The sequence below is a fragment of the Pinus tabuliformis genome, chromosome J (genome assembly GCF_031772625.1).
Source record: "Pinus tabuliformis cultivar Carrire ecotype Pingquan chromosome J, CPIR1, whole genome shotgun sequence".
Lineage (NCBI taxonomy): Eukaryota > Viridiplantae > Streptophyta > Pinopsida > Pinales > Pinaceae > Pinus > Pinus tabuliformis.
Window position 1 is genome coordinate 275,802,583 of NC_142295.1, and position 24,259 is coordinate 275,826,841.

Genomic DNA, 24,259 nt, shown 5'->3' on the forward strand with positions numbered 1-24,259 from the left:
CCATGGAATATAAAATAGTGGAGGACATGAAGAAAGCCAGAGAAAATATCTCTCTTCATGAGCTCAATAAGCTTAAACATCATCAGGAGCTATTACTAAAAGAATTGAATGCAACTCCTGCTTCTCCTCTTCCTGTTGTTATGTTATCCAAAGCTTCTATAGGAATGGGTAATCCTCCCAATGATTCATCAAATAAGGTTGATTCCATCGATTCTATCTTCATTGGAAATAGATCTAACTCACTCACTCTCCCTTTCCTCTTGACTTCTGAAATTTTCAATAAAAATATACATAACTTCTTAATAGACTCAGGGGCCTCTTCAAACATAATGCCAAGATCAGTCTATACGAAATTAAATGTTTCACCCCAAAAGTCTGTAGTCCACATTGTCCAACTTGATAGAACAAAAGTTGAAGTCTTAGGTGAAATGAATTCAGTGAGCATTAGACTCTCTTCTAATCCAAAATTTTCTCAAGTAATTGACATACTAGTTGCTGATATTCCCGAATTTTATGGTTTAATTATTAGCAGAGACTGGTTTGAAAAACTTCATGGATATTTTGCAACAGATTGGTCTCACATGTGGCTCCTTACAATAGAAAGCCAAATCAAATAAGAAATAATCGAGAAAAACATTTGAAACATACAGTAACTGATTTTGAAGATGAAAATGAACCAGTAAATTTTAACAATAATATCATTGGAAACTACTCTACTGAGTCATTTTTAGGAAATTTCAACACACAGAAGTCACTTTTTTGGATAACTCTGTTACTTCCTAGATTAAGAACTTTTCTCAAATAGATTCTTCCATATGTATAAATCTTGTAGATAAACCATTAGTTAAAACTTTGTTTTCGACATTATATTTTGATGGATCTAAATCCAATGATGGTGCAGGAGCCGGTTGTATATTAATTAGTCCAGAAAGAGAAAAAACAATGCTAGCGTGTAGGTTGGAATTCGAATGCACAATTAATACTACTGAATATGAGGCACTAATCTAGGGTGTGTATAAAGAAATAGGTCTTGATATCAAATATCTTCAAGTATTTGGATATTCTAAAATTGTTATCAAACAAGTAAGAAACACCATTCATTGTCCCTATGACATTTAAATCATTAGCAATCATTGGTTCATGACCTTAATTCACATTTTTTAGCATTCACCATCTCTCCTATCCCTAGACTTCAAAATGCAAGTGCTGACCTTCTGACTAATATAGAATCCAAGCTTATACCATAAGAGGACTACAGTCTAGATAGGTTTTCCATAGAATTAACTTTTCAACAACCCATCCCCGATAATGTCACAATGGGCGAGTGTTTAATGACGATGAAGATATCCTAGGCTTTTTAACATCTGAAGGATCATATAATGATCATATAATTGATGAAAATGAACATGATAATCAGTTGAAACAGAAATCCAATGAGAATCCCATACCCAAATATGTGGTAAAACTTGAGGATCTTTATGATCTAAAAGACAAATTTAAGAAGGTTACTAATTCTAAACTCTAAAGTTCGACCTTAGGGTTTGAACTAGTAAAACTTGGAACTAATATCAAACCACAAAACATCAATCTAAGACTTGGTCTCTCACCTGATGAGAGATTAACCTTTATTCATTTGTTAAAAAAGTATAAAAGTATCTTTTCTTGGAGCTACAACGATCTTAAAACATATGATACCTCCATCATACAACACACTATTCCCATGATATCCAATGACAAACCAATACAATAGAAATTAAGGAAAATTCACCCCAATCTAGAAAGCCAAATCAAGTCTGAGCTGAATAAACTCCTTAAAGCCAAGATTATCTTTCCTGTTAGGCATTCAAAATGGGTTTCAAACTTAGTACCTACCAGGAAGAAAATGGTGACATTCGTATTTGCATAGATTTTAGAAATCTCAATAAAGCTTGTCAGAAAGACAATTTCCCATTACTGACCATGGAACAAATACTGCAATCAATAGTTGGTTCTGAACTAATGTCTTTTCTTGATGGATTTTCAGGATATAACCAAATCTTGGTCCACCCAGATGATAGGTTAAAGACTATGTTCAGGACTAAATGGGGGACCTATGCCTACTAGAAAATGCCTTTTGGTTTAATAAACGTAGGGGAAACCTTCCAAAGAGCTATGGATATATATTTCAAGGGTATGATAAATATAACTGTTGTTGTTTACTTGGATGGCATAAATTTTTATTCGAAGAAGAGAAACAACCATTTACATGACCTGAAACAGATCTTTGAACGCTGCAAGAAGTATGGAATTTCATTAAATCCAAAGAAATCTTATTTTTCTCTAAATGAAGGTAAGATTTGAGGGTTTATTATATCCAAAAAGGGCATCTGTATCGATCCTGAAAGAATAAAATGAATTTTTGAAGTTCCTTTGCCCCACAATAAAAAATATATGTAGTCCTTTCTAGGTCAGATAAATTTGTTAAGAGATTTGTTCATGAATTTTCCCAAATTGTTTTACCATTAGAAACCATGATTAAGAAAAAAATGATCTTTAAATGGGGACATAACGAAAGGGAAGCTTTTGATTTAATCAAACAAGCCATTATGAATGCTCCCTCTTTAACAACTCCAAAATTTTCTAATCATTTCATCTTGTACACTTTCGCTTCTCAAACATCTTATGTTGTTGTTCTAACACAACTTAATGATCAACAAATTGAAGCACCCATCTCTTTCTTTAGTTCTAATTTTCAAGGTGTTGAACTAAATTATTCAGAGGTGGAGAAGCAAGCTTTTTTTGTTTTTAAATCTATAAAGCACTTCAGGCCTTTTCTCCTAAAAACACACACTAAAATAATAGTCCCATTCTCAACAGTGAGACAATTGCTTATGCAAAGGGAATTAGGGGAAAAGAGGAAAAATTTGGTAACAGCTCTGCAAGAATATCATATTGATGTTAAACCAACCAAAATTGTCAAAGGACAATGTTTTTACAGATTTCTTACAGGAGCTTCCAACCTACTAGCAGATGAGGACTCAAGTAGTATTGTACAAATATATGAGGTAAGCCTAAACGATTTAGAGTCCCAATATGTTGATCTCATTTTCTATTTAAAAAATGGATATGCTCCCCCTGAACTCAATCACAAAAGGAAAAGGGCTTTAAGATTAAAATAAAATCAATATGAGATCATTGATGATGTGTTATTCAAAAGAAATTATGATTCCGTATTATTAAGATGACTAGAAAAGTCTGAAGCACATAAGGTTTTGCCAGAACTCCATGATGGACCAACTGGTGGAAATTTTGGAGGATATACTACTGCACATAATATCGTACATGTTGGGTACTATTGGCCAACTTTATTCAAGGATACCCATGAATACGCGAGGAAATGAAAAATATGTCGAACTGCTACTAGAAGACAATGAAAACCAGCCTTACCTCTACAACCGGTCAACTTGAACAACCTTTTGGACAATGGGGACTCTAAATCATAGGTAAGATTGTTCCTCATTCTTCAAAGAAACATAACTATATTCTCAAAGCTACATACTATTTTACTAAGCAGGTGGAAGAAATTCCACTAAAGGTAGCCAATTTCGATGTTATCATTGAATTCATTGATCGGTTCTTTATTAATAGATTTGGCTTACTGATTGCAGTTACGTTTGATAATGCATCTTACTTGTCAGGAAATAATATGACTGAATTTCTCTTAAGAGGGGTTTTAAACTTAAGTACTCTAATAGCTACTACCACCAAGAAAATGGTCTAGCAGAATCAACAATAAGAACCTCATAAGAATTATTAAATGAACTGTTGACCAGAGCCAAAATAATTGGTACAAATCTTTGACATTTTCTCTATGGGTGGATCGAATAACCCAGAAGGCCTCAATAGGCACTTCTCCCTTCAATCTAGTATATCGGAAAGAGGCTATCATCCCTTCGAATCTAGCTCTTCCTTCATTATCCCTAGTCCAATTTATCGAACAAATACCTTCTTCTTCTTTATAGCTAAGACAGTGTCAATTTCTTAAATTAGAAGAAGAACGATAAATTGCCAAGCTTACACATGCTCGCCATCAACACTAGTCAAATATTCTTTTGATGCAAGTTCTATTTCCATAAAATCTTTTCAAATTGGAGATCTCATCCTTAAATGGGGCAAGGCACATGAGGAAAAAGGAAAGCATGCTAAATTCCAGAAAATGTGGCTTGGGCCATTTCAAATTGCTAAGCAAATGGGCCCATTAACATTCATATTGCAAGATTTATCAAGAAAGAGAGATTCTCTTCATGTCAATGGGCTTATTTAAAAATAAAATAAAATCTTAGAATATGATATCTTCTACTGTAACATTATCGCATTTACATTTTAGTTTTGTTAGAAAATATTGTTAAATACCATTACTTTTGGCTTTACAATAAAATCTCTTAAAACATTTTATGAGCTTTCGCTTTGAAAGTAGGAATTCTTAAGGAAATGATCACAACATTGAAAATTAGATAAGTATCATAAAACTCTAAAATTTTCTTTTTCCATTGAAGTTGTAAATTCTTTAAAGCCTCAAACTTTATAAAATCCTTTTATTCTATTATCAGTCAAGAAAAGTTATCTTTAACAAAGTAAAGACTATTTACAGCGAAGGATCTCCAACTCTAAAATTGTCATCCAAAAACTCTTAAGGATTCAATGATTCTCCCCATCCATTAACTTTACTTTTTTTAGAGTGTAATTCAAAAATATATTAACCTTAAAAGATAAGGGGTCTCATCACGAGCTTGCTTACCATGTTCATAGGGAAATAATAGACTGACATTACCAACCCTGAATATCAAACAGGGTAATGGCTTATGATTATTTTGATCTTAAGACAAGAGGTCTCATCACGAGCCATCTTGTTCAGTTCAATTACAACCAGTGAATGACATTGTCACTTTCTGGTCACCAAACCAGGACAATGGCTTTTAGGTAATGCAAAAAATTGTCAAAAGAAAAGTAAATAAATAAATAAAGAAAAAAATGAAATACACATATACTTTTGAAATTATCTCTAAAGACTGCACTCTTAAATGGATGGGGTTCTAAACCATTGATGGTTAAAAGGTAACCTTGTTGAGGATATGAATGCTTGTTGGCAGTAGTGGCTCTACCTATGAAAAATGAGTATATTAAAACGCTAAGTTGTAAAAGCCCCCACTTTATCTTTACAATGAATTAAGGACTAATATAGACAAAAGAATTTTCATCTATAAGAGGATTTAAAAGGAATTATGATTAAGTGAGTTTTTTTATAAATTCAGAGTAATGTTACTTATCTAAATATTTCGAAAATACTATTCCTTTCCTGAATTATTTTTACTTAGTAAAGTTTTAGAAATTTCATTATTTTAAATCAGAGATAATTGATTCTTCCAGTGAATCGCCAATTGTTGTGCTATGCAACAACCCCCCATTTATTTATATATAAATCTCTTAGGAAATTATTATATAGATAAACGGGGACCCTTGAAATTTTAAAAACATATGAAGATAAAATAGTTTAGGGTTTTAAAAGGGCAAATTTGATTTTTGAATAAAAAAATCCAAATTTCTTTAGGCCTAAACAAATTGAATGAGCCTGCCTTAAAGAAATCCTGACATATCACATTTCACAAGTCTTAATGAACAATTCCCTATTTTATCCTTTCGAAACTTACGATGCGATAAAGAATAGCCCTCGAGAACAAAACATGTTTAAAACTTAAAAGGCTTAGGTATTGTTAAAAAGCTACTCTATATCAGAACTTGCCCACATCGCAAATTTATAACGAACATGATATATAAAAGCCTTGAGGACCATTCTGATTGTGATATACAATAAACCATCTGGACCTGATATAACAATTAACGCAATTTATAAATATGTTGCGTCTGGATGAATCACAAATTAGCAAAAGGCTTGTTGCTCCCTTCACTTCCGATCTTCTGATTGTGATAAAGCTACTTGTTAAAAGGCATGAATTTAATAAAATCATAAGAATGAATAACTCAAATGAAAAGTTGCACTTGTTAATCATCAGTCGGGCCCACTCTAATTCCATGTCATTCCTCATGATTTCGCAATCGTAAAATTCCTTTGGCTATATTCATTCCCCTCTGCTCCAAAACCTTTGATTGCGATATTGCGATCATCGCATCACGCACTTCCCATACCCAAAGAACCGATATAATGATATCGCTATCGCATATCGGGAGAACACACGGAAATAGGTTCTAAATACCGTTTTGAAAGGTTTTTGCAGTACAATCTATTAATGGTATAATAAATTATTACGCGAAGCCATGATTTCAGTTATTAAGGACTTCTAACAATATTTATGAATTAAATCCCCAAGGCTATTTGATGGCCTATATATAGATTTGTTTGCATTTAAACTATGCTTTCCATCATTTCAAGCCTTATATGTTCAAACACTTCTGCATTTCAGACCTATTCCTCTTCATTCCTCCGTGTTTGTAATTTGCTGGTTAAACCCGAAAAGAAGCTATGTAACAGGATGACCAAGACAAAGAAAGGAAAGGAAGCCATGGATAATTCACAATCTGCACCTTTTTCTTCCAATGTAACAAAAATTCCCCTCCTTTTCTCAGACACTACATGCACAATAGACATTGGATATCCTCGTGGGAATCCATGTACTAATTGCTTGAAAGTGAAGGACCTAAGGTAGTTCAAACAATGGCAACAACAGATGGAACTTCATCTTCTGAAGCCTCCAACTATGAAGCCGCTAGCTCCTTTCTTCATAGGATTGCTTCTCGACACAAATTTTTTCCTTATACTGATATGGTGAAATGGATAATTGAGAACATCAACATCGCCGATAGGACATTCTTCACTTCGAGAAAAACAATCATCGGGTCCTTTACAGCTGAAGATTTGAAGAAAATGTATCATATACCTAACCCTCATAATGATCTGAAAATGGGGCACTAAAGGCTTCTTGTCAGCTTACAAGAACCTCTCCCACTTCCAAAGCTTAAATATTTCTCAGATCTTATGATTAACCAATTGCGGAATTAAAAAGTGCTTGAAAATAGGTGTATGTCTTGTGTTTGTTTTTAACTGCTTATGTGCTGTAGGTTCATTTGCTTATGCTGAAATAAAACTCACAATAGTAAACAATGCAGCAAATAAGGATCATACACACAATAGCAACAAGACGCAACAGATAAACAAACCACATGAGACAATAATATTAATATGGAGTTCACCCTGATATCTTGGGCTACATCTCCTTGAGCTCTAATCAACTAGATTAGGATCTTTGGGATTATGGCTGAAATATTTTACAAGATCCACGCTCAACTCCATTGGTTTACACTGAACTTAAGGGTTTAGAATGCCATCTTACCCCTGGTTGTCCTCACTTTGCAGACAGATCTAGGCTTCTCTGGACTTGACTCCTTCAGTCAATGCTCTGAGCTTCTTGAGCTTCTTGAGCTTCTGGCTTCTATGACTCCCTCAGAATTCTGTATTGTCTTTGGAACTCCTTCTTCTGTCTTCAACACACTCTGGACACTAACAACAACTTGATCATTTGATCTCTTTGCTATTCTGTAGCTTCACTACGGCTCCATGGCTCTTAGAAGTCTGTTGTGAGGTCTTTGGCTCTGGCTCTAGCTCTTTGGCTCTGGCTCTGGCTCTCTCTGAGCTTCACTCGGCCTCTGCCTGCCTTTGTAGTTCGCTCGACCTCCAAGCGACTCTCGGCAACCTTCCCGTGACCTCTTAAGCGTTTTTTGGTCAATGGTGCTCTCTGTGTATTTGTAACACATCAGTTACAGTTCTCCATCATGGAAAAACCACGCATTTCTATAAAAGAATCAATTTCCCATTGTAATGAATCGGCGGGCATAGGAAACCCAACCATTCAACCTTCCTACTATAGAAATAGCCAAATAATGCAATACATAGGAAAACTGTCGAAAACACATGATTGGAGTGTTTAACTGGATCTCAAAATGCATTCAATCGCATCTATATCCTTCTCGAGTCTGTCCTGTCATCGCAAATTGAGATCACACAGGCGGGAGGTCTAAAAACCCAAATACAAAGGAATACATAGAAAATTCGAAAATACAGATCTCAAAATTTATGCAATTGCATCTATAATCCTTATCGGGTCCGGGTCTGATCACATATCGCAATCGCGCAGGCGGGAGGTCCAAGTCCATGGAATTAACAAAACAACGATGCGATATGTGCCATTGATCCTCCACCATCCGATCAAACTCGCGATCCAACGGTCCAGATACGATTGCATCATCGCTCATCGCAATATCGCATGTCAACTGCCCCTTTGTATGGTTGTGATCCCGATCGCCGATATCGGTGTATCGCATATCGTTATCGACCCCATCGCATCGGCGTATCGCTATCGACATGGGTCTATGTCTCGGCTCCTCCGATCGCCCGATCACCGATCATCGCATATCGCAATCGGCTCGCCTAGGGTCCAGATATCGCATGGCAGCCTACCTCCAATCCGATATATCGGAGATCGCTGATCGGGGGTCCGTTCGGCCTTTGGTCTAAGTCCGCCCTTTTAACCCTTTCCGATGTGATTTTCTTTAGAAATCCTTTATTTATCCTAAGTCCCATTTAATAAGAAAATGCCTCCTTTTCAAAGGACAATGGGCAATTTCTTTTTACAATAAATTCTTCATCCGAAGTCCATTTTCGCCCATTCAAATTGCGTTAGATTCAGAATGAAGAGATATCTGCAATGAGACTATTTCTAGGAGCAACCTTTGACTTTAATTTTCCTCTGCGAGGAATACTTTAGCCTTAGAAGTCTATTCTAGACCCATTTTGGATCACACCTTCCCACTAAAAGAACTTATGGTCTCCAAAAGACTGACATACTGATTTGAACAGTAAATGAGAGTAACAATACCCTCTTCTTTTAGCCTCCATACACTTGCCTTACAAAGTGCCTATGAACCAAAGCCTTTGACCACTTTCCTTCCTGGATGTGCTGGTCTTCTTGGGAAGAACTGTTTTCCTCCTTGACTTCATGTAGAACTTCTGCTGAGAAGGTTACAGAAGGTAGTTTGAACTTCTCTTCCTTGATCATTGATCCAAGGTGGTTCAAAAAAATGTGAAGTTACATCTGCTTCACAAAAATTTACATTTGTACCTGTTTGACATGCTGTCAATAACAACTGTTAACAACAACAGAAATACAGACAACAACTGGATGGCCTAAACTCCTGCTTCAACAAAAGAAACAGATTTTCACATCTTATGAATTACCTCCATGTCTTACATTTGCATACAAATGATGGACTAGATACCAAGCCCACAAAACATGCCTTTAAAACAAATGACCCTTCAAGTCAAGCATGTAGAAAAGATCTCAAGGATTCTTTCCAAAAGATGAAACACTTCATCATTATCTCCATCTTGGAGACCAAATCAACTTTTCTCAAGTCAATATTAACATTACATGCATGCCAAAGTAATCAAACCTTCAAGTTAATCACACATACATGTTTAAATACAAGGAAATCATTAACATCCATGTGTTCATGCACATCATTCTCATGCATACATTTCACCTTTCAACTTTCGCTTAAGCACATTGTAATTTCAAAGCTGAAATGAACATAATGTTGCAGCAATAAAGTTAGTCTCCTACTCAGCTCTTTCCATTCACCTTCTTGGTAAAATCCTGCAACTTGCATTCCATTAATAAAAAAATGCAAATAGATGCATCAATAGACATGCAATCTTCATTGGATAAGAACTCTAACCATTTCTTACCAATCCATTTCAAAGGTGCTACCTTTGTCTGCACATCAGCATCAACATGTGAATCATCCTGAAACACATCAATCATGGAATCTTCCTTTCCATTTCTGCCATTTTCTCTTTCCACCTTCTTCAAGTTTCGTGGAAGCATTGTTGGATTCGGAGTCCAACACTTTTCAGCAATGTGTCCTTGCTTATGGCAGTAGGTGCAACATGTGTGCATCCTCTTAACAACATGATTTTCCTTGTCCAATGGACCTTTGGATTTTTTCTTCCTTTCCTTAAAAAGTTTCTTGTATGTGGCCATTTTCTTCCAACATCTAGAAACATTATGGTTATCCAAACCATAAAAGGAACATGCAATTATTTTCCCATACTTATATGGAAATTTATCATGCTGAACATAATCAAAAGGAATATGGTTATAACCAGATTTATACCTTTCTCTTTCACCTTTATTGCCTTCATGAGGAGGTGAATTGAATGAAGAAGTAGCTCCCTTTGGAACACCATCAACCTCTTCAATGGTTTCAGAGTTTCCACAACTCTCTAGTTCAAGTGTATGCTTATGAACACCTGCATCCTGCAAATGATGTTTCAAGCTATTTCATTCTCCACGAATACAATCTTCACACTCTTGAGGTAGAAGACTTGCAACGATACTCCTTCTTGGAACTGTTTCAATGGTCTTCATGGCAGCTTTGGAACTTTCTCCATAAGACTGTCCATATCCAAGACCAAAATACTTAGGCCTTTCCCCAATCATTATTGGCTCAACAATACCCTGTGCATGTTTTCCCAAGCCTTTTCCTTCATAGCCCATCTTGGACATTAGCTTGCAACCTATGCCTCTGGTATGTTTTTCAAAAGAACCAACATAAACATTCTTAGAGGAATTCAAAGACAAATAGGAATCATCTACCTCTTCTTCAAGCTGATACTTGACTGAGGCTTCTTTGGCAACAAAGAGCTGTGTCTCCAACTCATGCATCCTTTCCAGGTTCATATTTGCAATATGAAGTTGCCTCTCCATTTCTTGCAATTTGTCAGAAAGCATATGCTTCTCTTCCTCCACGGAATTCAAATGATCTCTAAGTATGTTGCTCTTCCTTCCATCCTCACACATTTCTCTCACCATATCCATCATGGTGAACAAGTCTTGCTTCTTGTCTTCATCAAAGAATTTTGTGAAGAAAGAAGAATTTGAGGACTCACTTGTAGAAGTTGTCATTATGCCAATGAACAAAAGAACTTCAAACAAGATTAATAAAGAGCTTATTCAGCAACCTTTTGCAACAAACCTCTTGCGCTTCAAGGATTGCCTTGAGGTCCTTTGGGATAAGAAGAATGCCTTCGCCCTTCTTCCTTTTTGTCCTCTCCTGGAGTGAGCTATCAATAGCTTTCCCTTCACCTCTGCAAACTCAAAAAATAGTCAGTCTACAAACAAGCATACAATCAACCTCTGACTGTTTAAACACCATTCAGACAAGCAATCTTTGCTCTGTCATTCAAGAATTCTGATTTGATACCACTTTCTCTGGTATAACCAGTTCTGATATAACCTTCTTTGAAGGTGGGGTTAATCAATCTTAAGCTCCGATACCACCTGATCTAAAAATGGGGCACTAAAGGCTTCTTGTCAGATTATAAGAACCTCTCCCACTTCCAAAGCTTAAATATTTCCCAAATCTTATGATTAACCAATTGCGGAATTAAAAAGTGCTTGAAAATAGGTGTATGTCTTGTGTTTGTTTTTAACTGTTTATGTGCTGTAGGTTCATTTTCTTATGCTAAAATAAAACTCACAATAGTAAACAATGCAGAAAATAAGCATCATACACATAATAGCAACAAGATGCAGTAGATAAACAAACCACAGGAGATAACAATATTAATATGGAGTTCACCCTGATATCTTGGGCTACGTCTCCTTGAGCTCTAATCAAATCGATTAGGCTCTTTGGGATTATGGCTAAAATCTTTTACAAGCTCCACGCTCAACTCCATTGGTTTACACTAAACCTATGGGTTTAGAATGCCATCTTACTCCTGGTTGTCCTCACTCTGCAGACAGATCTAGGCTTCTATGGACTTGACTCCTTCAGTTAGTGCTCTGAGCTTCTGGCTTCTCTGACTCCCTCAGAATTCTGTATTGTCTCTAGAACTCCTTCTTCTGTCTTCAGCACACTCTGGACACCAGCAACAACTTGATCATTTGATCTCTTTGCTGTTCTGCAGCTTCACTACGGCTCCATGGCTCTTAGAAGTCTGCTGTGAGCTCTTTGGGTCTGGGTCTGGCTCTCGCTCTTAGCTCTAGCTCTGGCTCTTTGTCTCTAGATTTGGCTTTCTTTGAGTTTCTCTCGGCCTCTGCATGCCTCTGTAGTTCGCTCGACCTCCAAGCGACTCTCGACAACCTTCCCGCGACCTCTTAAGCGACCTTTGGTCAATGGTGTTCTCCGTGCATTTGTAACACATCGGTTATAGTCCACCATCATGGAAAAACCACGCATTTCCATAAAAGAATCAGTTTCCCATTGCAATGAATCAGTGAGCACAGGAAGCCTAACCGTTCGACCTTCCTCTTGCAGAAATAGCCAAATAATGCAATACACAGGAAAACTGTTGAAAACACATGATTGGAGCATTTAATTGGATCTCACAGGCGATCGCAAATCGTCCTGTCATCGCAAATCGCGATCTCACAGGCGGGAGGTCTAAAAACCCAAATATAAAGGAACACATAGAAAATCTGAAAATACAGATCTCAAAATTTATGCAATCGCATCTATAATCCTTATCGGGTTCGGGTTTGATCGCATATCGCAATCGCACAGGCGGGAGGTCCAAGTCCATGGAATTAACAAAACAACGATGCGATATGCGCCATTGATCCTCCACTGTCCGATCAAACTCGCGATCCAACGGTCCAGATACGATCGCATCATCGCTCATCACAATGTTGCATGTCAACGGCCCCTTTGTATGGTTGCGATCCCGATCGCCGATATCGGCGTATCGCATATCGCTGTCGGCCCCATCGCATCGGCGTATCGCTATTGGCATGGGTCTATGTCTCGGCTCCTCCGATCGCCCGATCGCCGATCATCGCATATTGCAATCGGCTCGCCCAGGGTCTCGATATCGCATGGCAGCCTACCTCCAATCCGATATATCGGAGATCGCTGATTAGGGGTTCGTCTGGCCTTTGGTCTAAGTCCGCCCTTTTAACCCTTTCCGATGCGATTTTATTTAGAAAGCCTTTATTTCTCCTAAGTCCCATTTAATAAGAAAATGCCTCCTTTTCAAAGGACAATGGACAATTTCTTTTTACAATAACTTCTTCATCCGAAGTCCATTTTCGCCCATTCAAATTGCATTAGATTCAGAATGAAGAGATCTCTGCAATGAGACTATTTCTAGGAGCATCCTTTGAATTTCATTTTCCTCTGTGAGGAATACTTTAGACTTAGAAGTCTATTCTAGACCCATTTTGGATCACATAAGGTGTATGACAAATCTTTCCTCGAACATTTTGTAAGAAGGAATGAGGTAGAATCAAATCCAATTAAACGATGGAGATCCTACCCAAACAAACATAAGCATGAGAAATCGGGTATGTACTATATATCTTCTATCATCGTTCCCTATTCTTATATTGCAGCTATGATGTGTAGACTGTTTGGGCACCCTAATACAACTAAGTTCTCAGTCGAATGGGTTCCTCTTATTGAGGTAGCAATCGATTCTTATATAATGGATTGGGGCACTATCCTTTCAAATAACATTGCCTCCCAAATTCGAGAATTTAGGCAACATCGATATGTTACTACCAAAGTAGTTCCACCATTCTTTATGAGTGCATATATCATGGATGCAGTTTGTTTCACTTCAAATTTCCCAACCATGGGATGGAAATGGACCATTCAAGATCCCACTCCCATCCATATATATCATAAAATCTTGTGGGAATCTAATTTCCACACCCATTTCTATAAAATTTGCCAAGGAGTTATGTTGCCAATTCACCAAGCTGTTTTTGACAATAGAGCCCCAAGATTGTCCAATGAGGCCAAAATTGATTTCATACCAATATGCAGGTGGTTTAGAGAAGAGATTTTTACCTATGTTAGAGTTTATGGAAGTCTATAACCTCCTCATGTTCTCCCATTATATGTCCCTGATAAAATATTGGCTAGGGAGATTGCCTATCAAACTGTAGGGGATGGACTGATAAAGACCCTAAAGGAATCCAAGAAATATCTTTGGACTTCATTCCCTATCCAATGTGGTGTATATGCTCTACATGATTTCAAGCATGTTGCGCTTGAAATTGATAATATTACATGTTTGAATCTTGCTACCATTCCTGCCAGACAGTTTGATCCTAATAAAGTTGCACAAAATTTTACTGCCCAAGTGAAAATTAGGCAATTCAGTCATGAAGATGATGACTATGATGACCTATTTGAATATGCCGAGGTATTTTCACAAGTGAAACATTTGGCTACATTGAAACTGAATCCAGAAAGGGTAGCACAATTCCAAGAATACAGAGAAAGAAGACTACAAAATGTCCCTTTTTATATTTTGAGGTTTCCTCAACCGATTGCCCAAGAAGAGTAGGATTCAGAGTAGGGTTCATAGCAAGACTGTGAAAAAGGTTCAGAACAACGTTCAGAGCTGAATTAAGAGCAAAATTTAGAGAAGAGTTCAAAAAAGAATTCTGAACAGAACTTAGAACAGGTTTCCAAGGATATTGAAGTGGAAGATAAATCCACAGAAGTGCATACTAATGAAACACCCTTCAAGAATCTGTAGGATGAATCCTGGAAACAGTTTCATCAGCAGCTTAAAGGACAACAAGGGGAAACAAATATTGAAATGGAGAAAACATTTAGCACACCCTAGAACACTGGAAAAAGCTCGTTTACTGATAGGGCTTCTGATAAATCTCTCACTACAGAGGAAATTGAGATCATCTCGACATTCCCTTCATCTAAAATTGTCCTTAAAGTGGAAGAAATGCCTCCTCTTGATGTCTTTTACAGTCCCAAACATCGAGCTATGGTGAAAAGACAAAGGAAAAGTAGAAGAACAAAACCATTATTAGCAGTCATTCCTGGTGATATACCTATGCATATAGTATGGAAGGATATACCAGTTGATCCTTCAGAGAATTTGACAAAGTTGTCATAATTTTCAGGTGCTTATGCATCTACTACGAGTAAAAAAGGAGTAGAGGTTCGACAACTGGTCAGGGAAAGAGAGAATTCAATAGCTAGAGCAGTAGTTAGAAGAAGAAAGACAAAGTATTGACCATCAAGTAAAGAAACAATTGTCTCAACTCCAGCAGATATTTGATCAATTAAAGCTCCAATATCAGGCAGAGACCAGTACTAAGGATGCCCAAATACAACAACTCCAGTTTTCACTTGATCAATTGAAGGAAAATACTAAAGTGGAGGAATTTATAAAGGAAGCATTGGAGCTAAACAGTCCGTTATCAAGGCAACAAGCAATGTTCTGTCAAAATTTATCTATTATCAATCCATTGTGTGTTAAAAGTGATTCACTGATGAATCAATCATCTGATCTAAGGGTGACTTTCAATGACATTGACGATAAAATATCAGGATTTATAACATGGCAGGATACTCCAGAAGTTAGAGCGATAGATCTTACCATAATAGAGGAATCTCACAAAGAAATCCTCTTAACTGATTGGGAAATTCAATTGAAACAAGCAGAAAGAGAAGTCTCCAAGGAAACTGATGCTACAAATAAAATCATTGAAACTATCAATGATAGCTTGCACAGTGCTAAGCTGATTCAAGAATGTCCACCTGGTAATCTTCCTGATATCAAAGTCCTCGAAAGGCAATGGAAAGAAACTTCAAAAGTAAAGGAAGAAGCGATTTAAAAGTTGACCAAACACGACTCGGAAGTGTATTGGAAAAATCTTGTGTAGCCACATAGTCAGTGGCTAATGCTTTGCTGCCTTGCTGACTCATCCACCCATATGCTTCCTGCACTTTCAGATGCAGTGTACACGGGACAACTACAGATGAGGGCATGCCAGCCTCCTGAAGTTAAGCCAATGATGGCTATTTATGAGCTCAAGCAGCGAATGGAACAATAGAGACAATTACATTCATGCGCTCGTCATTTCAACATCTTCTATTTCTGTATTTTTGTCACTTATTTTAAGGAGAGTTGTTTTAACCTCCTCAAAAATTTCATGTATTGTCTATTTTTATACTTTATTTTTGTTATATAAACCCTTTCATGTCTACAAAGAAAAAGTTACCAAATTTTATAAAGAAAAACTTTGGAAGCTTGCACTATTATACTTTTGAGGTTGTCTTAATAGAATGACCAGATCAGGGTCCTAAAGTTTTGTAGAGAAGGCTTAATTTGGAAGCTTGCACTTTTGTACTTTTGAAACCATCTGAATGAGAAAGATTGGACCAGAACTATTTCTTTCATGACCAAATTAATATGCATCGGGTACTTTTATCATTGTATTTCTGTTTTGCTTATGAATTGATAGTCATTTCTCCTCATATTGTTTATTATATGTATATTTTCTAATGCAATTCTCTATTAATTCACTTCTGAACATGTTAAAATTGTCATCCTTAATACATATATAAGAAATTTTTGAATGTTATTTGATTGCGATATGTGTTTCATCATTATTTTGATTAACTATTTAATCAAAATAATTATCTTAAAAGCTTTTCATTTCTATAAATGTTTGATTAATCTTTATTATCATGCACTAAGGACAAATATTCTAGATCGCATAAACATAAGTAAACCCCAGGTAATATATAGATTAATATACATGTATTCTAGTTTATAAACCACCCCATTTATCACTTAGTCTTTGGTTATAAACACTGTACCCATTCGATCACATTTTTATTGGGAAAATGGTCCTATTATATCGAGTCAGAGCCACTATTCCAAATGGAAAACGGACGGTATTCAAGTTCCCAACCAAGTGGTTTTGCCCCATGTTGTTGCAGCAACTTTCAAGGCTTCAACAGACTCATACAATTCCTTCAACTTATTTAAGGCTTCAAAATCATTTGAAAATAGATAAATATGGCGACTCACCTCTTCATTTACTGGCATTGCAATCAAGGCATAGGCCTTACTGTTCTTATTTTCCCAAATGGAAAGCTCCTTGTATGAAGTGGGATTTTCTGGTGCATCGTCTCCATCTCTTTCACAAATTCCTTTCCATAACTCATTAAAAATTAACATGTGTTTTATCTTCCTCGACCACTCATGATAGTTCTCTTTTCCAGTAAAAATTATTCCCACTATAAAAATGAGTGAATGCATCATAAAATTTGACGTAGCCTCAAAATAATGACAAAAAAAAATTGATATCTCTTCTTATTTGTATACAATTATGTCTTTAAAAATATCAAATTCACTTTCATTCTATCACCTAATATACTATGATTTTAACTAATAAATATTTAGAACATTACCCATCACCCCTATATATTTTAACCAACCCTTTTCATGGTCTTTAAAAGGAAACTACATTTATATATAACATATTACTACTCATCATCGTGTCTACTTTCCATATAACAAACTTCATTCATATATCATCCATATATATTTGTATGCTATATGTAGCCTTTACAAGTACTATTCAAACCATGCCATCGAATTATGTGCCATTCGCTATATACCATAAGATTTATGATTTTTGTTTTTAAATATACACGCCACATTTTTTATATTATATGACCCATGGAAGCACTATGGGAGCAGGTTTGACCCATCGTGTCCTTTTAAAAGGATCCAACATTTCAACCCTCATAATAATTTAATGTGCCATCACATATATACACGACTTTTAAAAAAACTCAATGCATTCACCAGACAACATCCCATCGACCATCATAAACTTCAACTTATGTGTTATTAATGGATTTCGACCAATAAAAAAAAACTTATTAAATTGTAATGGATTTCAATACAGACAAACCAGAACAATTGTGTTATTATTACTTTTTACCAGTGTTGACAACTATGTTTTTGCAGAGAACAAGCTACCAATATTTTGACTTGCATGAAGGATTTTAATCTATTGCCATTATTTCTTGCTTCTTGAGCTATTATATATGATTCAATTTACATTGTAGTAGTTTTTGTCTTGAGTCTGGTGAAAGACTTTCATAGAAGTCTGCATTTCAAGTCTCATTATTAATAAAATCGGTGATTTTTAATATCTTTAATATTTGGAATATATCAGTATTTATTATACATCTTTAAAAGAACATTAGTCTATCTTTGTCTCTTTCTATAATTTATTGCAGCTTATGCTCCATAGAAATCAGGGCCCCCAAATGCACATTCTAACTAGCTTGTTGCTATAACTAATTATTTTTTTTTGTTCTACTTCGTTTGTTTGTCATCCATTCCACTATAAATATGGTATTTCATATGTGTTTATTTTCATTTCTTTGTTGATGTAAAGTCCCCCTTTATTTACCTTCGCTAAAAAAAAAAAAAAAAAAAAAAAAACCAAAAAACATATAAATTGTAGTTGTAAATTCTAAGTTCACTGTCTTGTTATCTCATTGTGTTAACAATATTTGAGGAGTTGAATTGTTAAAGTCTAATAGAATTAAAAAATTATCAACAATAACCTAGTGGAACCAATAATATTGGGTATGTTATATATTCTTTGCATGATTTATATGTACCGTGTAAATCATGGGGTCATAGCGGGGTATGTAAAGGGGTAGTATTTTGCTTGAATATGGTTAATGGGAATGTCTCAATTTTTTTTAGGTTATTCTATATCTATATACGATAGTTTTTGACATGCAATTTTCACTTTGAGTTTTTAGGCACATGGTGATTTTTCCTATGTTTTGTAGATCATTTCAAAGGAAATATGGTTGTATTCTAATCCACGGTTAATGAATTGGGGTTTTATGAATGCTTCAACATATAAATATTGTATTGTAACATTGTAAAGATAATATGTTAATAATAATCTTGTTGGTTTTCTCAGTTTTGGATTTCCATGTTAAAACATGTAAATGTGTGTGTTTTCCTTTCAATCTTTTCTATTTGATTGAGAATTTGTTTGCAAAAATTATTTGTGCAGGGTTAAAACCTACATATAACTCATGTCCTTGTCCATTTGTAGGCAATGATATATTTTTATTAATAATATTAAAAAACCATTACATTATTAGGATTTCAAGCCTCTCATCCTCTACAAACATACATTATTAACTCAAGGAAGAAATTCATGGTATTACAAGTATGAAACATGTTAATGTTTACTTCTATAAAGTGTACACTTCCTTCCAATACCAATTTGTCGATAATAGAGATATATGAGGTTCAATGTTCTTACAAATATTGATTTACAAGCTTGGCAAATGTTGGAAGGGCTTCATATGATATTGAGATTACTACCTTATATTTTCATTGTTAACTATTAATTATTTGAGCTTCTTCAAGTAAAGATAGATTTAATTATTTTATACTAAGTTTTTCTTGATCTTAAAAAGGACCTCATCAAAGTAAGTGATTAGTTCAAAGGTGAAAAATTAATTGGTCATCATATCCCAATGTTTGCCTCTTGATCCTTAGCATATCAAATTATCAAAAAATATTCAAAAGTTTTTGTAACTAAAAATGCTAAGTTTGAAACAACATATGGGCCAATGTGGACATATAGTTATTCAACACATGGATTTTATATACAAGGATGAGGCTAAAATAGATGCCACTATCACAAAACTACATGGAGATCACTTATTAAGAATGTTGACGATGTTTCTCATTTCAGGAACAAGAAAAAAGCCTATAAACAAGAACAATTAGGTTACATTTTGTTATCCTCCTAATATGGCTTTGTATGACAAGTGCACAATATAATTACTTTTCTTATTTATAAGAAGGGATAATGTTTGTTTAGATTATTCGATTTCTTACAATTTGTAGTTAGCCACTAGGTTTAGGCTGAAATTCAAGAACAAAATTTGAATCTTCCTAAAACTATGTTCTGGATGTAGTAGTAGTACACATATTATCTTATTGGAAATTGAAGCATATTCCACTCAAATTTATCCTCGAGCATTTTCTGATTCAGATTTATGAAGGGAATGAAATGAAATGAAAATATAAAATAGAAACACATAGACACAATGAAACTAATTTTCAATTAATAAATAACAAATGCTTAAAATTGTTTACATGAAAAATGAAAATAAATTACCTTGAGCAGTAGTAACTTATCTCTACAAAGAGATGTGAGAGCCACACACCTTCCTAAACTATGTTACAAGGAGGCCTAGAGGCCTTTTTTTATCATGAAGAAACAACGAGAGACTCTAAAAATTTAAAACCCTAACCCTAGGAGATGAAGCACCTAAGGCTTATGGGCTGTGATGGGGTAAGTTCGAATGTCAAGTTTCTCGGGTCATGACTTTGGCATACAATCTCCATTTGGTATGCATAATAGCCCATTAGAAAGGTCTATCTGAGTAGAACAAATTTAATCTTTGGCATACATTTTCTCTTCTCCCCAAGAAAACATCGTTTACGGCCTCAAAATGACTCTAGAAGTTCGGGTCTCGAAAACTACGAGAAATAGAAAACTGATAAAATAGGAAACTATGCTGAAAAATCTGAAATTGTGTTGTGAGGTAGGAGGAATATGTGGGTGGCCACCAATATCCACTAGATCATTTTTCTTAGCACCTTAGCAACATAACAACTTTTGAAGCAGATATGGCATTACACTTGGATGTTTGCATACAAGTTTCTCATAAGAGTAGCCCTTATAGCCATTAAAAGAATAGAGATACTTGTATAGGGCATAAGGAGGAGGCCTAATATCTTTTTTGACAATACAAATCTCTATTCAAGGTTAAAGTAGAGTGAAGAACTTAAATTATTTAGCGAACACATGTTGGTGAAGTCATTGACATATAAGTCTCTTGTTTATAAATGAATTTATCAATGTTTAAATATATAGAGCATACTCTAGATAGTTATATATAATTAAATAAATATTAAATTAAGTTGGGTCTTTTTAGGATATGCCTGATTTTTTATTGAGGTTAACATTAGCTAGGATTTTTAGATGAGATTATTTTACAATATTAGAGTTTTAGATCGGTTCAAGTTTTGATTTATGAAAATACCTCTTCTTCTTGTTGATTGTGACAATAAATAGAGCATTTTCAAGATTATTGTCTTGAAACACGAGTCCACTCTAAAAGGAACATGGGTCATGGAACATAACCAAAATTTTGGCAAGCATGTGAGCAATTGTATTTGGAGGATGAAGATGATTAGTTTGATTTAAATCAATAACCTCCTCTTTCAGCAAATGAGGACAATGTCTATCTAGAAGTGCTAAGTGAGGAAACTTATCTTCCTCTAGTGCATAGAGAAAAATACATGAACAATGGACTTTCCCTATTGAAGGTGGTCATTAAACGTAAAGGTCCTCTAAGGGTATTCATGAGCCATCGCAACTTGGTACCTTTGATTCCAATAGGGAATTGGTTTCACCATGAATCTGTCCCTCTCAAATTTTGAGTCATTTTTAGACATTGTCGACTCTTGTTTAAGGGGGTCACATGAGATTAAAAATGATAAATTTATAGAATTAAGGATTATTTTAGTAAGAAACACAAATTAACTCAATAATACTTGTAATATCTCTTATAAGTAGAATATGCACTTAAAATTTGATTAATTTCTATTTTTAAATGAGATCGATTTCTATATTATAATAAATAAGATAAAAACCTATTTCAATACTATCTAAAAAAAGATAGTTATAATAATAAATAAAGAAATAATACAACACCCACAGAACTTATAAATATTAAAAAAAACACATTTTCATAAAATTGTGATTCAAACTCATAATAATTTTATTATTAATTAAATAGTTAATTATAAAAGAAAGAAAATCTCTTTTAATACAACTCACAACTATTAACTTATAGATAAGTTATATGAATAATTAACAACCTTCAACCTTCAAATTACAAATTAATTTATTTTATAATTTATTTTAATATATATTTATATTTATAAGTTTATAGAATAGTCCCTTTAACTTTTATTTTAATAAGAATAAAACTAACTATAATTTAATAATTAATTGAATTAGTTTAATTAATTAAATATAGGTCATGCCCTTATTTCAGTCCAGTTAATTGTTTTTCTGGTCAAATATAGCCGTTAGTCAATATAGCTATTACCTTGTCATGAAATAAAGTTGTTGGAGGTTCTATTGTGACTATTTAATATGCAAAGCTAGATTTGATTCTTCAACTTGTCCTGATGATGAACCACATTAGTTGGTTCAAAACACGTCGACAAATGAAATATCATGTGATTTACACTGAAAAATCTCTCATAAACTTGATAATTCAACCACCTTCAAACTAGTAACAGATTATTTACTAAAACATTAAATTGAAATGATAAAAAATACAATCTTATACTATTTTAAAAAAAAATGTTGGGTAGGTTTGTTATATCATGATAACGGGTCAAACACTTTCCTTTTCATATATAAATAACTCTATACACAATTGGAATTTGAAATGTTTACATATAATTCAAATCACCCCAAAAAGACGATAATGACCTTTACCTCCATTTCTGCTTTTGATAAGTTCTTCGCCGACTAAAACATAATTCTTTTATTGCATAGTTTCCTTTCCCAAAAATTAATCATAATAAACAATGTATTTCAGGCCCCCAACATTTCTTAGATTTTACAATTAATCACTTTATATTCATTCAAACACTAATTGACTTCGGAAATTATGGATTCTAATTCTTCCGTCGCCTTTCCGACACGTGCAACATAGATTTTCACACTATTTAAGCAATACTAATCGATTCATTCTTTTCTTCTATCATTATAAAGTTGTGATTGAACGCAAGGTTTGTTTTATAAATATTTATATGTACCAAGTGTGTGCCATCATTGTTATTTGTATTTTATTAAAATATCCATTTTCATGATCTCGCAAATATTTAAAAGCTACACCATAGTCTTTCTCCAAAGATCATAATGATACCCTCTATTCAATTTTGTCATTGATACCATTGAAAGTATACATCAAGCAATGATACTAAATAAGGATGCCTTTTAGAATAGATTTAACTAATTTCTCAAAAGACTACTCTTATCTCAGTGAATTTATTTACATAAATTGAATCTTAGATTAATCATATTTTATTTCTAAGCCCAAATACATCAAAACTTTAAAGTATCAACAAAAGAGTTCATTTGAAAATGGACCACCAAGAAATATATAAAGGATCACTATTTGTTTATTTTTGTATTCTAATGCAATGATGGTGAAATAATAAATAATAGAACACATATCTAATTTAATGATGGTCAAAGAATAGAATACTAGGTTGTTGAGAAATATTTTTTTTTATTTATACGAGGAGATGTGTAAGTTTATGGGTAGTTTAGTGTCCTTTTAAAATAAAAATAAAAAATAAAAAATATGCTTTAAATAGAAAAACAATATTAGCTATAATTAAAAAAAATGAACATGTTGTAAAGTAATTAGAAGTAAAAAAAAGTGTGAATCATATGTTTATCCACTACTACACAAAGGGGTGTTTTAAGACAATATTTGAGACAACTTTAGGGTAAATTGTCTTAACATGAGACATAAAAACTTTTGTATTGTTTTAAATATTGTCTTTTAACGGGGTGTCTCAAATTATTATCTTAAACAATTGTCTCTATAAAGAAGATATATAACACGAGCATGTCTCAAATTATTGTCTCAAACAATTGTTTCTATAAAGAAGATATATAACACAAGCATTATTGTCTCTTCTAACACAAACATTATTGTGTTCAACCCAGTATCTCAAATATTTTCTTAAACAATTGTCTCTATAAAGACCATATATAACACGAGCATTATTGTCTCTTATGAGAATTTCATTTTTGTCTATCCAGAGACACTAATCGAGATTAATGACATTGTCTTTATAGAGACAATATTAGTCGAGATTAAAGACATTGTCTTTATAGAGACAATATGTCTTTAATCCTAGCTATTGTCTCTGTACAGACAATAAAGAATTATATTTAAAGACAATTCAATATCACTTTTGTCTCTTTAGAGACATCATAAAATAATGAATCTAGAAAAATATCTCCATTGAAATCAATCAATATAAAAGGTATCTAATTAAAAAATATAATATTGTTGATAAATTGATGTTAAGGCACAATGGAATCAAACCACCAACCCCCTGCTTAGTAAGGCACCTTTCAAAGAATTATGTGAGTTATGGAAGTGATTGAAATTGCATATATAGGTATTGATTTAAAAAAAATATCAACACATAATGGCATGATCATTGTAAAATCTATAATCATGCAGCCCCTATCAATCCGAAAATTTAATGGCATATGAC

At 34.2% G+C, this 24,259-nt stretch overlaps 1 protein-coding gene across 1 annotated transcript in view; it reads left to right on the plus strand.

The window, feature by feature from the left end:
- Window positions 1-12,095, plus strand: part of LOC149226853 (protein NRT1/ PTR FAMILY 5.6-like) — a 44,246-nt gene extending 32,151 nt beyond the window's left edge. Inside the window, exon 4 of the mRNA XM_089380318.1 lies at window positions 12,023-12,095. Coding sequence (XP_089236444.1) covers window positions 12,023-12,095 — 73 coding nt within the window. The remainder of the gene's footprint in view (window positions 1-12,022) is intronic.
- Window positions 12,096-24,259: the final 12,164 nt, after the last annotated feature.